The sequence below is a fragment of the Condylura cristata genome, unplaced genomic scaffold (genome assembly GCF_000260355.1).
Source record: "Condylura cristata isolate star-nosed mole 26May11 unplaced genomic scaffold, ConCri1.0 scaffold00005, whole genome shotgun sequence".
Taxonomy (NCBI): domain Eukaryota; kingdom Metazoa; phylum Chordata; class Mammalia; order Eulipotyphla; family Talpidae; genus Condylura; species Condylura cristata.
Genome location: NW_004567106.1, coordinates 60,953,514 through 60,967,706, shown reverse-complemented (window position 1 = coordinate 60,967,706; position 14,193 = coordinate 60,953,514). Strand labels below are relative to the sequence as shown.

General features: G+C 33.0%; 1 protein-coding gene across 2 annotated transcripts in view; it reads right to left on the bottom strand.

Moving 5' to 3' along the window:
- The window catches only part of MKLN1 (muskelin 1, intracellular mediator containing kelch motifs), a 122,243-nt gene that overhangs the window by 22,625 nt on the left and 85,425 nt on the right, over nucleotides 1-14,193 (bottom strand). For both annotated transcript variants that reach the window (XM_012720938.1, XM_004677056.2), the window contains exons 11-12: nucleotides 13,039-13,260; nucleotides 10,545-10,674 (exon numbers count right to left, since the gene is read on the bottom strand). In XM_012720938.1, the coding sequence (XP_012576392.1) occupies nucleotides 10,545-10,674; nucleotides 13,039-13,260 (352 nt within the window). The remainder of the gene's footprint in view (nucleotides 1-10,544; nucleotides 10,675-13,038; nucleotides 13,261-14,193) is intronic.

The window sequence follows — 14,193 nt, the reverse complement described above, 5'->3', positions numbered from 1 at the left end:
TAATTAGGTTGGATTGTGAAGGTTCTTTATACACTTCTGAATAGAAGTCACTTATCAGATATACGATCTATAAAAATTTTCTTCCATTATGTGGGCTGTCTTTACACTTTCTTGATGGTATTTTTTGAAGCACTAAGGTTTCTCATTTTGAATAAGTCCAAGTTATCTTTTTTCCTTTCACCATTTGTGCTCTACATTGATTTTGTGCTAGAGTTAGCATCCTAACTCTAGCACAAAGTAACTCATACTAAAGCATGGCCAATTAATAAGCTAAGTGCCTAAATGAAGACATTGCTCTTCAAAGCAAAAAATGAAAAACTGAAGCCAAATGAAGATATTTAACCATGGGGTTCATATTCACTTCACATCTTAAATGATTTCACACTGATAAATCTTTAGTCTTTATAATACTAAAATTCAGTAGGTTTGTGGAAGCAGTGGTTAATTTTCTTGACTTTTTTTTAAACAGTATTTAAAAGCGTTATAATATTCTTATTTAAATAACCAACTTACAAATATGTTTTTAGAGTTTCTTCATAAACAGACTCAAAGAAAAATTGATCAAACAGATCAGTAAACAAGATCATATGTTAACCAAGTTTGAAAGGACACATGAGAAAATAAAGAATAAGGGTTATACAACAAACACCACTGGCAAATTACTATTTTTACAGTTTTTCCAGGAAATTATAATGATAATTCTTTAGGCGCTCCTCTTTTTTCCTTCAGCATTTTTAAAACTTGTACTAGAACAGCTAAAGGGGAGATAAAATATTTTATCTGTTAACATATCACATTTTTTTCTTTTCTCTTTCTCTGGCTTACCTAATAAACAAAAAGGGTAAATAAACTACCAGAATTTGTAACATACAGAAATTCTATAGTGAGGTAAAAGATAACAAATATTTTAAGCTAGTTCAATTTCTGAGGAAGGTACATTATTGTATTAATTAATCAAATACTCCTAGGTCTATTTTCCTTCATGATCCAATGCACATATTCATTATTAGTTAAGACAGGAAAATAATTTTCAGAACTATTACAGAAATAAAATATTTAATAAAAATAACTGCAAATTCTCTGGTAGAATATTCTCAGCTTCAAGTAACAGAATACTTGACTAACAGTGGACTAATTATAATTAGTTCACATACCAAAATTTTGCAAGTTGACAGTTCTAGTATTGTTTCAAGCAGTTCAACCAGAAGTCTTTGTCTAGATTAATATCCCTACAGTTTACTTAGCCTTCCTCTCATTTTTTAAAGTTATCGCTGCCAGAGTACCACATCTTTCCACAGAGCATCCAAAGCAGAACCTTTCAGCATCTACTATTTACTTGGAGAGGTTATTTTTCCCAAATATCCTCTAGGAGACTTACCTTACATTGTATTGGCAAGAACTGAATCACATGGGAGTTGGGAAAGTGAAATTATTTGCTGAAGGACAACAATGACTGATTTGGACTAATCATGTTCATCTTCGAAGGCTGTATAATTTGTCAGTAAACAAAATCATGGTTTGAGTAACATGCAAAAGGACCAATGGCTATTGGGTAAGCAACCAATGTGTCTGTCACATTCTAATTTTTTAGATTCAGGATATTTTCAATGTTGGATGAGATCGAGCAATAACTAAATCTCATGAAACTTCCATTATTTTCCTAGAACTTAGATTGCTACCCAATCCTTATTTACATTTTGAAAAACTGTGACTGCTTTTTGACACTCATCAACATAGTATTTATCACTCTTAGTTGTATTATGTTATAAAGAATCCATCTTATTGAACAGATTAACCATAATTTATTTACCTACTATTGCACAATTAAAGTACTTTCCAGATTTTTTACTCTTACAAACAATACTGCAAAAAATATCATTGTACTACTTATTTTTATGGGCAAGTATGTGAGTAGAATAAATTCCTGAGGGGAAAATATTCAGCCAAAGTACACATACTTTGTATTTTAATAGATGCCAATGTTCAGTGAATGGCAGTTTACATTTTTTAAAAATTATGAATGAAATTTAACATCTTTATATAAATAATATTGGCTATTGTTTAGAACTATTTGTTTATTTGCTAGACACAAATTCTACTAGAGGATTATTCCATTTTTATTGGTATGTAAGAGCCCTCTGCTTACAGCAGCAGGATATTAACCTTTGCTGCAGTTGCTAGTTTATTATTTATTAAGACATCTGAGTATTGTGCAAAGTTTGGGAAAGATCTTCTCCCAATCTATATTAATAGCAATTAGTATTAAAATTTTGTTTCTTGAGTCAAAAACTTAAGTGTACCTGGCATTTTTTTCTGAAAGAATTATTAGAGGCCTAGATTTTCCTTTCTGTTTCCCATTTTTGTTTGTGGTGCTGTGACTTTGATACACCCTTTTTGGTTTGTTTTCACCAACTCTAAAGCAACATCTCAATATCATTTATTGTGTACTTTCTGTTTCTAATTAGACACATTGAATTTACTGTATACTAAGTTCTCATATGTATTTGGGGGATATTTTTAATACTTCTTATTCTTTTCCATTAATCTTTACAAACTGGCTTTTAAATGTTTGATAATGTTAATACTACTCATTTTTCACATTTCAAAGCTGACTTTAATGTTTTTTTGCAGTTTTAAAAAAGATTTATTTATTTATTTAGGCAGACAGAACTGGGGTATAGGCCAGAAGTGCAGGGGTGGTGAGAGGATTCACCAGAGACAGAGTGGGGAGCAGAACAGGTAGATCAATAAAGTACACTGCTGTGGGGAGCAGTGGCGGGTCAGGAGAGGTCTGCTATGCCACGTGGGTCACCTCTGGGGCTGGGGATCGAACTTACAGTGAAGTGGCTGCGGGTAGCTTGCAGTGCTGCATCCTAACACGTTGTGCCACCAGGGAGGGCCAGATGTATTTTTTTTTATAGGCGAACTTTAATCCACATTTACTAACGAATTATCTAAAATTTACACTAAAAACAGGAAATGCTTTTATAATCTTGTAACTTAGTAATATACCCTTGGGAGAGTGGAAGGGGAAAATTATGGTAAATTATTATTACCAATAATGTTTTGAAGGAGAAACATATATATTCCAATTTTATGACAATAATGGCAAACGAAGTATAAAAGAAAGCAATGAAATCTAGTTACACTAAGAATAAACATTACCATTTATAGCTCAGCAACTAATCAATGTTAATAAGAGCAAATCACTAGCTTCAGAATCTTCTCTGTATTGCTGAATTGACCTTATTTAGTTACATGGGAAAAGTCTAAAAGGGTCAAAAAATTAGGAATTTATTAAAAAATAACAATGCAGGCCTAAAATGAAAATCAGTTAGATTATATTATGCTTTTAGGTTTTCATTGAAATATGTTTATAGATAAATCAAATCTTGCAGACATAACTAACACAGTCCTCATATGTTTCTTATAGTCTGGCAATAGCAGAAGGGAATGAAATTTAACTGTCAAAATTTTGGAGTGAGATAAGGATTTAAGATCAGTTCGTTCAACCTCTCATTCTCAGATGATTACTCAGGTTGAGGGAAGTTAAATGATTTGACTAATGTTGTACAGGGATGACTGGCAGATCCTGATGAAGAGAGACCAAGTTTTCTGATTCTCAATTAACTATTTTTTCAAATATAACCATCTGCCACCCTGGTTAGAACAAACAGTGGCAGATGTAAGAAAACAGAGTTGACAGAATTTAAGGAACAAAACAAGTAAACATATTACTTACTACAGAACATGAATTAAGTTTTAAAAGAGTTCTGCATCACCAATCCTTGATTTAGCATCTGGTAAATGGAAAAGACCCAATACATAGTTTGTTGCTTTGAATAGTACAGATGTAAGACAGTTTCTATAGCAAACTATAAAGTTTTGGTGTTGTGATAGACTATCTTCTAAACATAATTTTCAATTATGTTAAATGCAGTGCTCACATATGGGAAGTGTGCTAAGCCTTTTGTGTTCACAGACTTACTGCCAAAAGTTACTTAGAAATAAACCCACATTTTAGATGTACTGAATTTTGATGTAATTATGCATGTCAGACAAAATACTAATAAACCTCTTTTTTTCTAAGAAGTTGTGAATTCACTGATTTGAAATATAATTGCAAATTATAACCTAATTAGTTTATTTATTTACTTAATAACATCATTTTTTATAATTATAAATAATTTTCTTCTGAGGAAATGTTATGCTTCAGTGGAAAAAATAGAGCTGAGGTTTCTTTAAATCTTAAGATATTTTAAATAATTATAAAAAACAGCTATTTAAGACTTTATATTGTCTGACACAATAAGAAATCATAATAAGCAGCACTTTTTTTAGTTAAACATCATCCCTAATTGGTGATTTCAATAGTTCAAAAAATTTGTTTTTATGATTTCAAACAATCCAACTGAAACTCACATCATAAATGCAGTTCTAAGCAAAGACTAAACACATTACTGAATCACAGATAAACATTGCAATTATATGCTAAGTCCATCTCAAATAATAATAATTAACTGTGGTTTAAAGAAAGACTTAGAAAGAATAGTTAATAAACAGGAAGTTTATGCTATGGGGCATCAATATAATAGAATACAATAAGTACTTCCTAAGAATACTTAATAATATGGAAATTTAAATAGTATCTAGCCTTGTGCTTAAAACAATTTTTATGGTTTAAAAAATAACAGTCTAGAAAGATAAAATTTAAATGGACTTTTAATGTAAAATTACTTTTAAGTACAAGTAATTCTATGGTAGGAAAACGTAAACTAAAATAGTTCTGATTGAGGTACCAAGAATGAAGCTGGAGAGCTAACTAAGCAGTACATATCATAAAAGAACTTATGAGTCAGATTGAGTTTGGATTTAAACCTAAATGCAAAGAGAAATGATTACAACTTCTTTAGAAAGGAAGAAACACTATCAGGCTTCTATTTCTTACAAATTAGCATTGTAACACATAACAGTTATATTCTACTTGCAATGTGGAGAATGGGTTGGGGGAAATGGCGGCACACACAGGAAGAGAAGGACAGGCCAAACTATACAGCAGCCAGACTAGTGAAGAGACAACAGGGACAGACAGAAGATGGAGGGAGATTACTGGTTAGATCACTGAATCTGTAGATAGTACTGATACAGTCTTATTAAGACAGAGTTATTCAACAATAACATCAACTCAAAACTAGAGGGTTAACCCATCTCTACTCACAGAGTAGTCATGAGCAGAAACACTATTTTCCTTAAAGCATATTTTTGGGTCATTTACACACAAGCCAAGGTTAATATTGAAGTAATCTGCCCAAGTTGTTTGACTAAGGTTACTTGCGTAAGTACTGAGATGGGCTCTGGAGAACTAGAGTCCTGTTCATATAGTAGAAACCCCTGGGGGTTCAGAATTTGAAAAATGAACAATTGGGGAGAGATGAAGAGAGAAAGGAAGACCTGGGAAGGGGAGCAGAAAAGAAGGAAAGTATAGGAAGAAAGAGGAGAGGTGAAATGGAGATGAAAATAGATGAGGGAGAAAAGGATGGAGAAGGGAAATGACAGGAAAAAGTGAAAAGAAATGCCAATTAATATGCCAATTAAGTCACTCAAGGTCTTAATTCCAGGCCCTTCCTGGTGCCACAACGGGCTGAAGCACAGCACTACTGCAGCACAAGTTACATGCCCGGCCCCAGAGCTGACACACATGCCACTGCAGACCTCTTCTGTCTTGCCCCGCTGCTCCCTTCCGCAGTGTGCTTTGTCAATTGGCATGTTCTGCTCCCCACTCTGTTTCTGGTGAATCCTCTCATCCCCTACCCCCTACAGCTCTGGCCTGTATCCCAGTTCTGTATGCATAAATAAATACATCTTCAAAAAAAGTTCTATAATTCCAAATTTATAACTGCAACTGTTTTAGGTGGGAAAATTTCCCAAGTAGTTCTAACCAGATGTTCAGTTCTGCCACAAAAACTCTCCAGTTGAAGCAACATTGTACCTAAGGATTTTGGACATGCAATATTTTAGGCATGTCTTCAAAACTAAACATTTGAAAATGTGTATTTAGCCAAAAGAATGATAATGATATTTTCAAAATTTAAATCAAGTCCCTGGCATTAAACCTTTCAACAACCTCCAGTTCTACGGGGGAGCAGGGAATCCAAACTTTCTGCATTTGTACAAGGTACTGAATAATCACACTCTATTTCTCTAACCTCACTTCATACCAACCTTCCCCACTCTCAATTGGTACCACACTAAGTTCTTTCATGCTTTTACTTGTTCTTCTCTTAACATGGTTCTTTCTAACTCTTTGCTTTTGATCTTGAAGATTACCTCTTCAGAGAGAAGTTTAACAGCTTATTCCCATGTTAACTCATTATCTTAGCAACCAATTTTTCTTCTTTGTAGTACTTAGAACACAAGTACAGCTCTCTTTCCACTAGAGTGAATCCTTTTGTGTGAACGGATCTTACTTATCTCACACTGCTGTATCTCAAGTATCTAAAATATACTAGGCAATAAGAAGGTGCTCAAGTATGTGGGAAGAGAAGAAAGGAGAGGGTCAAACTTAGATGGTAACAGGTAGTCCAAAAAAATTAATGAATGCAAAGCGGGGAAATCCACCATAAAACAAAAACCAACACATAGAAAAACTGGTGGCTTTGATTTTACAGAAGTTGATTACAGCAGTAGTTAGGGAATAGGTTGATTTGTCTTCACTATTAATACCTCTAGTCTGTGGTAATAAAGCCATAATGATGAAAAAAATTGCCAGTTTAATATAAAATTTAAATATCAAAATATAAAATTGTACTAAATTTATATAAATTGTGTATGTTTATAAAAGGAGTTCTATCAAAATACATTAAAATATTGGGGCCCTCCCTGGTGGTGTAATGGGTTAGGACACAGCACTGCAAGCTGGCCTCTGCTGCTTCAGTGCGAGTTTGATCCTTAGCCCAGAAGTGATCCACATGGCGCGGCAGACCTCTCCTGACCCGCCCTCTGCTCCCCTCAGCAGTGTGCCTCGTTGGTCTTCCTGTTCTCCTCACTCTGTCTCTGGTGAGGCCTCTCACCGCCCCTGTACCTCTGGCTTGTTCCCTAGTTCTGTATGCTTAAATAAATCTTTTTAAAAATACATTAAAATATTAATAGATTATGTCTAGATGGCTTGATATTATTTTTTATAACTTTTTGTGTTTTTCACATTCCCTACATCAAGCACATTTATTTTATGATTGAAACAAACAACAAAAAACAATTATCATACTTTGCTGACTCTAAAGCTAATCATAACCAAAAATGAAACAATGCACTAACCAATTTTGCAAATTCCTATCTATTCATTTTTTAAAATCTTCATTTTAAAGTCTACTTATTATAATGACTTTTTTAGAAAAAGATTTATTTACTTATGCATACATAACTGGAGTATAGGCCAGAGGTGCAGGGGGTGAAAGGATTCACCAGATGCAGAATGGGGAACAGAACAAGCCAACTGACTAAGTACACTGCTGAGAGGAGCTGTGGCAGGTCAGGAGAGGTCTGCCACTTCATGTGGATCACCTGTGGGGTGGGGATCGAATTTGCACTGAAGTGGTTTTAGCTTCATAGTGCTATGCTTTATTTAACTCACTGCACCACCAGGGAGGGCCTGACTTTTTACAATTCTTTGCCACCTTTTTCTTCTAACCTTGGGAAATAATTTAGTGTGGTTTAAAAAAAAACAAAAACTTTCTTTTTCTTTTCACAGAAGTTTCTTTTCACAAACTTCTAAATTCAAACTGTCATTACCTAGTTGTGGAATGTTGAATATAGTTTCACTAACTTCAACTTTTCTCACCTGGTAAAAGAGAATAATATTACAACTACAGATATTTATAAAGCTCCAAGCTTAGTGACTGGTATCTGGAAGGGTATACATTTAAAATTAAAACAGCTATTATACCAAAAATAAATGCAGTAGAATATTATCTACTAATTACATTATAAGAGTTTAGCAAGATCACAATCAACTGGTTCCACTATATCCCAGACTAGCACCAAGCAAGCACATAGTAATTTTCAACATGTATTTGTAAATTAATTACTATCTTCACTACCTTTTTCAGGGAGATGTACATTAGGATTGCAGGAGAGTATTACTTTTTCTTTTTTGGAAAGTGAGAGTAACACTTACAGACCAAGTCAAAGATTAAATTATCTATCTCCACACTATTTTATGGTATCGAAAATGAACAAACACAGACAATTTTAAATAGCAAAGTAATGGAATTAGTTGTTTATGACAACATTTCTTTTTTAAAATTATTTTTAATAATATTTTTATTGATTTAATATTAGTTTATGTTTGCATTTTAGACGTATAGGATTTCTGCCCATCCCCCACCCCCTTTCAAGTGTTGTTGCTATGCTGAAACTGTTATTTTAGACATCAACAACTGATTTCCTGCTATAGGTGAAGTTTTTAACAATAATAATACCATCCTCTCACTCCTCTCATCCTATCTTCTCATTAAACTGTAACCCAATTTTTGGTTGAATTGTTAGTTTTTACATTGTTATGATTAGAGAAACACTGTTCACTGTAGAGCCAAGAAATTCAATGCAATGATGCCTCCTTTTGTATATACATATTTTTTCTTATTATGTGTCTGAGCTTTTACATCGGATATTAATCAGCGTTTTATTCACACATCCTATTAAAATAGAAAAAATACCTATTTTCTGTTTTAATTTGGAATCCTCATTTTCCTACTTCTTTCTGCTCTAGTTTGCACTGATCCTCAGAGGTTTGCTGTGCGAGTGTCATGTTGTCATAATCCTTCATTGTTTTCCACGGTAAAAGTATAAGAAGTGATTTTCCAAGAACCTGATTTTCTCCAATTTCCATCTCTATCTCTATTTTGGGGGAGCTTTCTTACAACCTTTCTTTCTTTTCTTTTTTTTTTTTTCACTTTAACAAAATTTCGTTTCCAAAATCTGAACTTAGACTCTGATCTTTCACATGCATCCTTTTTTCTAAGACAACTGATCTTAATCATTACTATTTTCATTTACCTATTTGCTCATTACTTTAAATTTCTACTTTCAGATTTGCTTTGTTTTGTTTCTCCTAATATGGTGAGAGACCTAATACAAACTATTAACTCACAGTTCATTATGAGTAAGGAAATAAAATGTTAAATGTTAAATGAAAATAGTTTTATGTCATGGTAATACTGTAGGGAGACAGGTAGTCAACGTGGCTAAGGCAGCAAGTTTACCCATTTAATTGGGAGTTGGGGAGGAAGGGCAGAAATCCCCTGACAACAGTATCTGGAAATCTTTTCTCCAAAGGTGATTCTAATATTCTGCCAGAATACATACCTGGAATCATGGGAACAGGATAGGTGGTATAAATGTCATTATTCAATACATAGGTTTAATTTTCCTATTTCTCTCTGCTTCCACAGTCTCTAGATTTTCCCACAGAAAATATAGCTCTAGTCTTTGCTTAGTAGGAAGTATGGCAGAAGGGTCCTGAGAGCCAAACTACCACATATACTTTTTTTTACTATGGTGTGATCTTAAAAGCCTTTTTCCTTTTAAATATGAACAACTATTTCAGTAAAAAGGTCTGTTTTAATAAATAACAGGAATAAATAGTAGTTAAAAAGAAGAGCAAAACTGATCTAACTCTTTACCCTATTGGCCCTTGAACAAATACCATTCTCCTGTGTATACTAATCATAGGGAAGTGACCGCTACGTCGACTAAGAAAGTAAATCATCATCCAAAACAGGGCACTTTTGAGAATGAGCAAGACAATACTAATAATTATGCCAGGTGGGCCCTCTCTGGTGGTACAACAGGTTAAGGTACAGCACTATGAAACAGGCTGCAGCTGCTTCAGCATGAGTTGGATCCCTGACTAGGAAGCTGATCTACATGGCACAGCTGATCTCTCCTGTCTTGTTGTCTGCTCCCCTCAGCAATGTACTTAGTCAATCTGCCTGTTCCGCTCTGCACTTTGTCTCTGGTGATTCTTCTCACCATCCCTGCATCTCTGGCCTGTACCCCAGTCTGTATGAACAAATAAATCTTTAAAAAAATAATTATGCCAGGAAATATGCAGTCACCCTATACTTCTTGCAAGTTGATTTTGTAAGCTTATATATAGCACATTACCAACTACATGAAGTCATCCTTGTTAAAGACATTCTTCATGTTAGTGTCTAATATATGTTACTACAGTGAAAACAAAGTGGAAAGGATTAGCAAAAACAGAGTAATAGTTTTTAAGATATTAATTCTTGCAAAGTCCCCAACAAACACACACATAAAAACTCCTTGAGGAATTCACATACCATCGTTCTGTACAAAGAAACTAATAATAATCCATATACTTCTAAACAGATAGGACAGAATAACTTTGCTTGCAAAGTTCTCTTCCTCCTCTTTTCCTCAGAATTAAAGGGGAAAGAGGAATGGTTGGAAAGAAAAGAAAATAGGCTATATTGTCTTCTACCTGAAGTAGTTAAAAGAGAAGAATCACAAAATGCCTTTACCCATTCCAGAGTCTTTCTTGGTGCCATCTGATATTATGTCTACATGATCAGAGTCCACATCATAACTAAAGAAATCATTCAAATAGGTCTTCGATCGCTGGCCACCAAATACATATAAACAACGATTTTTCTGAAAATAAGAAAAAGGACAAAGAAAAGAAGTCACTTTGATGAAGAATTCAGAATCCTTTCAAAAATTTACTCTGTAGAAGTGATTTACGACAGGTCCCAGGCAATGGAGTGCTATGATGGTATAAAGAAGAGTGAGGATGCTCGCCACAGATTACTGCTAAAAAGTTATCTCTAAGATACCCTATCAGTGTTCAAAAGCAAGTTACAGAATAATTATATAGGGTGCTGCCTTTGTGTAAGAAAGAAGAAAGAGATTACGTGTTTGTTTCTTTCTGTATAAAGAAACAAGAGAAACTAACAAAAGAGTGACCTGTTGGGGGAGGGACAGAGCAAGAAGACAGGAATAAAAACCAGCTCTCACTGACAGTATCTTGATTTATATCATGTATAAAACCATACATGTTTTTATGTATTAGAAAATAGAACTAACTGAAAGGAAATCTCAGAAATTAAAAAACAATAAATCTGTTTATATAAAGTTATGTCCAAAAGACAAACACATTTTTAGTGTTTTTAATTCATGTTTAACTACCCAGTAGTCTATATCCTATACAGAAAGCAATTTTAAACATTATTCAATGGTTTTGTTGCTAGCTTTGTTATTTTGTGAAGTATTATAGAAAGACAGAGGAAGTAATAAAACATTGTTACCGCAGAGCAGGGTTTTAACCTTAAAATATACACAAATATAAAATCAAACTTACTAAATTTAAAATTCTATAATCTTACATTTGAATTGGACTTATCAGTATGAACTCATGGCTTCATTTTTATATTATGAAAGAAGATATATATGTATATGCATTAATTCATGTGTATACATATGCATAAACATGTAGTAAGCAAGTACTCCTTCTGACCATGGATAGAAAAACTTAGGATATCAAATAGAAAATGGCAGCTTTGGACTAAACATATCAAATATATAAAATTTAAAGAGTCTATAATAATACTTAAAAAATTCAATTTACTTTTGTGCTCAATTTATCAAAGCACAAAAGCAATAAAGGAAAAGAATCAAATCTGTTGCCTATTCTAAGTGGTATACATATCAGGTTAGCCAACTGTTAATACATGTAAGCTTTGTAGTAGAACTTATAAGTTAATAAAATGTATAAGAAATGATATAATTTAAAAAAAAAACCCTTTTACAAATCCTAATGAAATCTAACCAATGATAATCTATGGCTGCTGAAGTCATTAGGTAAAAGGCTGGCAGGAAACTTTATAATTGATCAATCAAGCTGAACCCATGGAACAATTTTAACATAACCAAAATTATGACTACAGCATAATAACTGCCTCTTGATATTCTGCAGTCAGAACATTTATCAAGTATTCCTGTACCTCCAATTTGCATTCACCCCAAAAAGGAGCGTGAATCTAAAATCAAGTCTTGGGTCTAACTTCCAACTCACTGAAAACAGGGAGGATAAAGGATGATGTTAAATGACACTACAAGGATAAAATCCAGAATGTGGTTAAATTCTAGAACAAAAATTGTTTCTTTAATAAAAAAAACAAAGTGGTATGTGAGGGGGGGAGGAGAAATAGGAAGAGGAGGTACTCAGACTTAACAATCAAATGCAATACACTGATCTGAGAAAACCAAATATGATAAATACATTTCAGTATTTTAGAAAAAATATTAGTGCAGATTCTTATCTATTCTTATCTGTAATGATACACTACATTATTTTTACACCTAGTGTTAAGTTTGTGGCTGGTTCTAGCACAATAAAATTTAAGAAAAGACTTAAAAATCAAATAAATACCAAAAAAAGAAATGAAACAAGTTGGGATACATGAAAAATTAACAGCAGAATGGTTAATTGTTGAAACAAATGAGTACACAGGGATTTATTTTACTTTGCTTTATTGGTATGTTTAAAATATCTCAGAATATTTCCTAAAAGTTCTACTCAAAGAAATCCCAAGTTTTCTGCAAAACATTTGCAAGACATATAGGGTTAAAGAAATCCCTATATGTTGCTTTTATTGTAATAATTCCATAAAACTAGCTTTAATGTTATTTTTTTTACTTAACTCTAAAGGTAATTCTTAATTTTTCACATTTACAAAGAAGAGAAAGTAAGAACCGGTAAGAAAATTGATCTTTCAGTTACTAAGAGAAGTCAGTAAGTCTAAAAAGTCTAAGTGCAGCAATAGAAAACACTCATAATTAGCAAACAGTTTGCTGTTAAAGGAAGTTTCATTTTTTATCTATTGTTACCATTGCTATGGCAATCATTTATTTCTAATGAAAACTTTTGCTGTATTGAAGAGTTAGATTTTGCAAATTCTTTTTCCTTTTGAGATATACATGAGAAAATCACATAAGACAATGTACAGAATTCCTTACTGAATGGAACAGCATGCAGTGTCCTATCCGAGACTGGATGTCCTCAGGACCAGCATTACAGGAGTCCTCTCGAAGAAGTTTCCAGGTTTGACATTGACAGTTGAAAGCAAACAACCCACTAAATTGTGGTTCACTGGCTCTGCTGTCGTCTACACTTCCATTACATGTCAAAATTCTACCACCAAAGGTGTAGATCATATGTTTTTCTGAGTCCATACACATCTATCAGAAGGCAACAGATTAAACAACTTTAGATTGGTTCTGTTATATGTCTAAATGAAACTAATGAGTACAGTTTTAGAATCTTAAAAACAAACCAAAAAAACCCACCTCAACTTTGTGTTAATAACACTAAATACCATCCCTGATACCACCCAGAAGACATACAAGATGGACTTCCATTTTCCCCAGTAAGAGTAAAATACAATGAGTAAGAGAGTTTATGTTTTCTTGAAAAGTTGTAATTGTTACCAAATCAATAACAAAAGCGCTAATTTCTACATAAAAGGGAATACTGATCATACTCTGAATAAACAAGGATCTTAATCTATTTTTCATTTTCATTCAAAAACTCTTTTGTATTCTAAGCAAGCATCATATTAATCCTGCTGCCATTTAATAAGAGAACAGATAAGTGAATGATTCAGCCAAAGTACTTCGCATTTTTTTATAAAACTCCTCAAATTGTATTCTTATAAAGTAGTAAAACAAACAAAAAAGACACCTGCAGCAACCTGTAGACTAACTTCAATAAACAGTGGCTTCTGCTCCTTTTAACAAACACTAAATAATTAAATTTTCTTTGACATATGTTACACAATGTATGTTCAAAATCCAACCTTGATATTTTATTCTTTCAACTTGAGATTATGGTTTTTCACACAAATATCTGTGAGAAAACAGCTATCTGTCATAAGATAAAGAGAATCAAATTCTATTTAAAAGAATATGTAAGTCTTGAGTTGGGAATCAGATATTGAACACATATAGGATTATATAAAGAATACATAAACTGCACACAAAACATTTTTTTTTTGCTAAAGCATAAACACTATTATTCAATAGTCTCCTCCCACCAAATTACTTCTAGTATTTTTGTATTGCTGTTAATAAAAGCTACTTAATAAGTATAGATTGCATTTTTATTAAGATTCT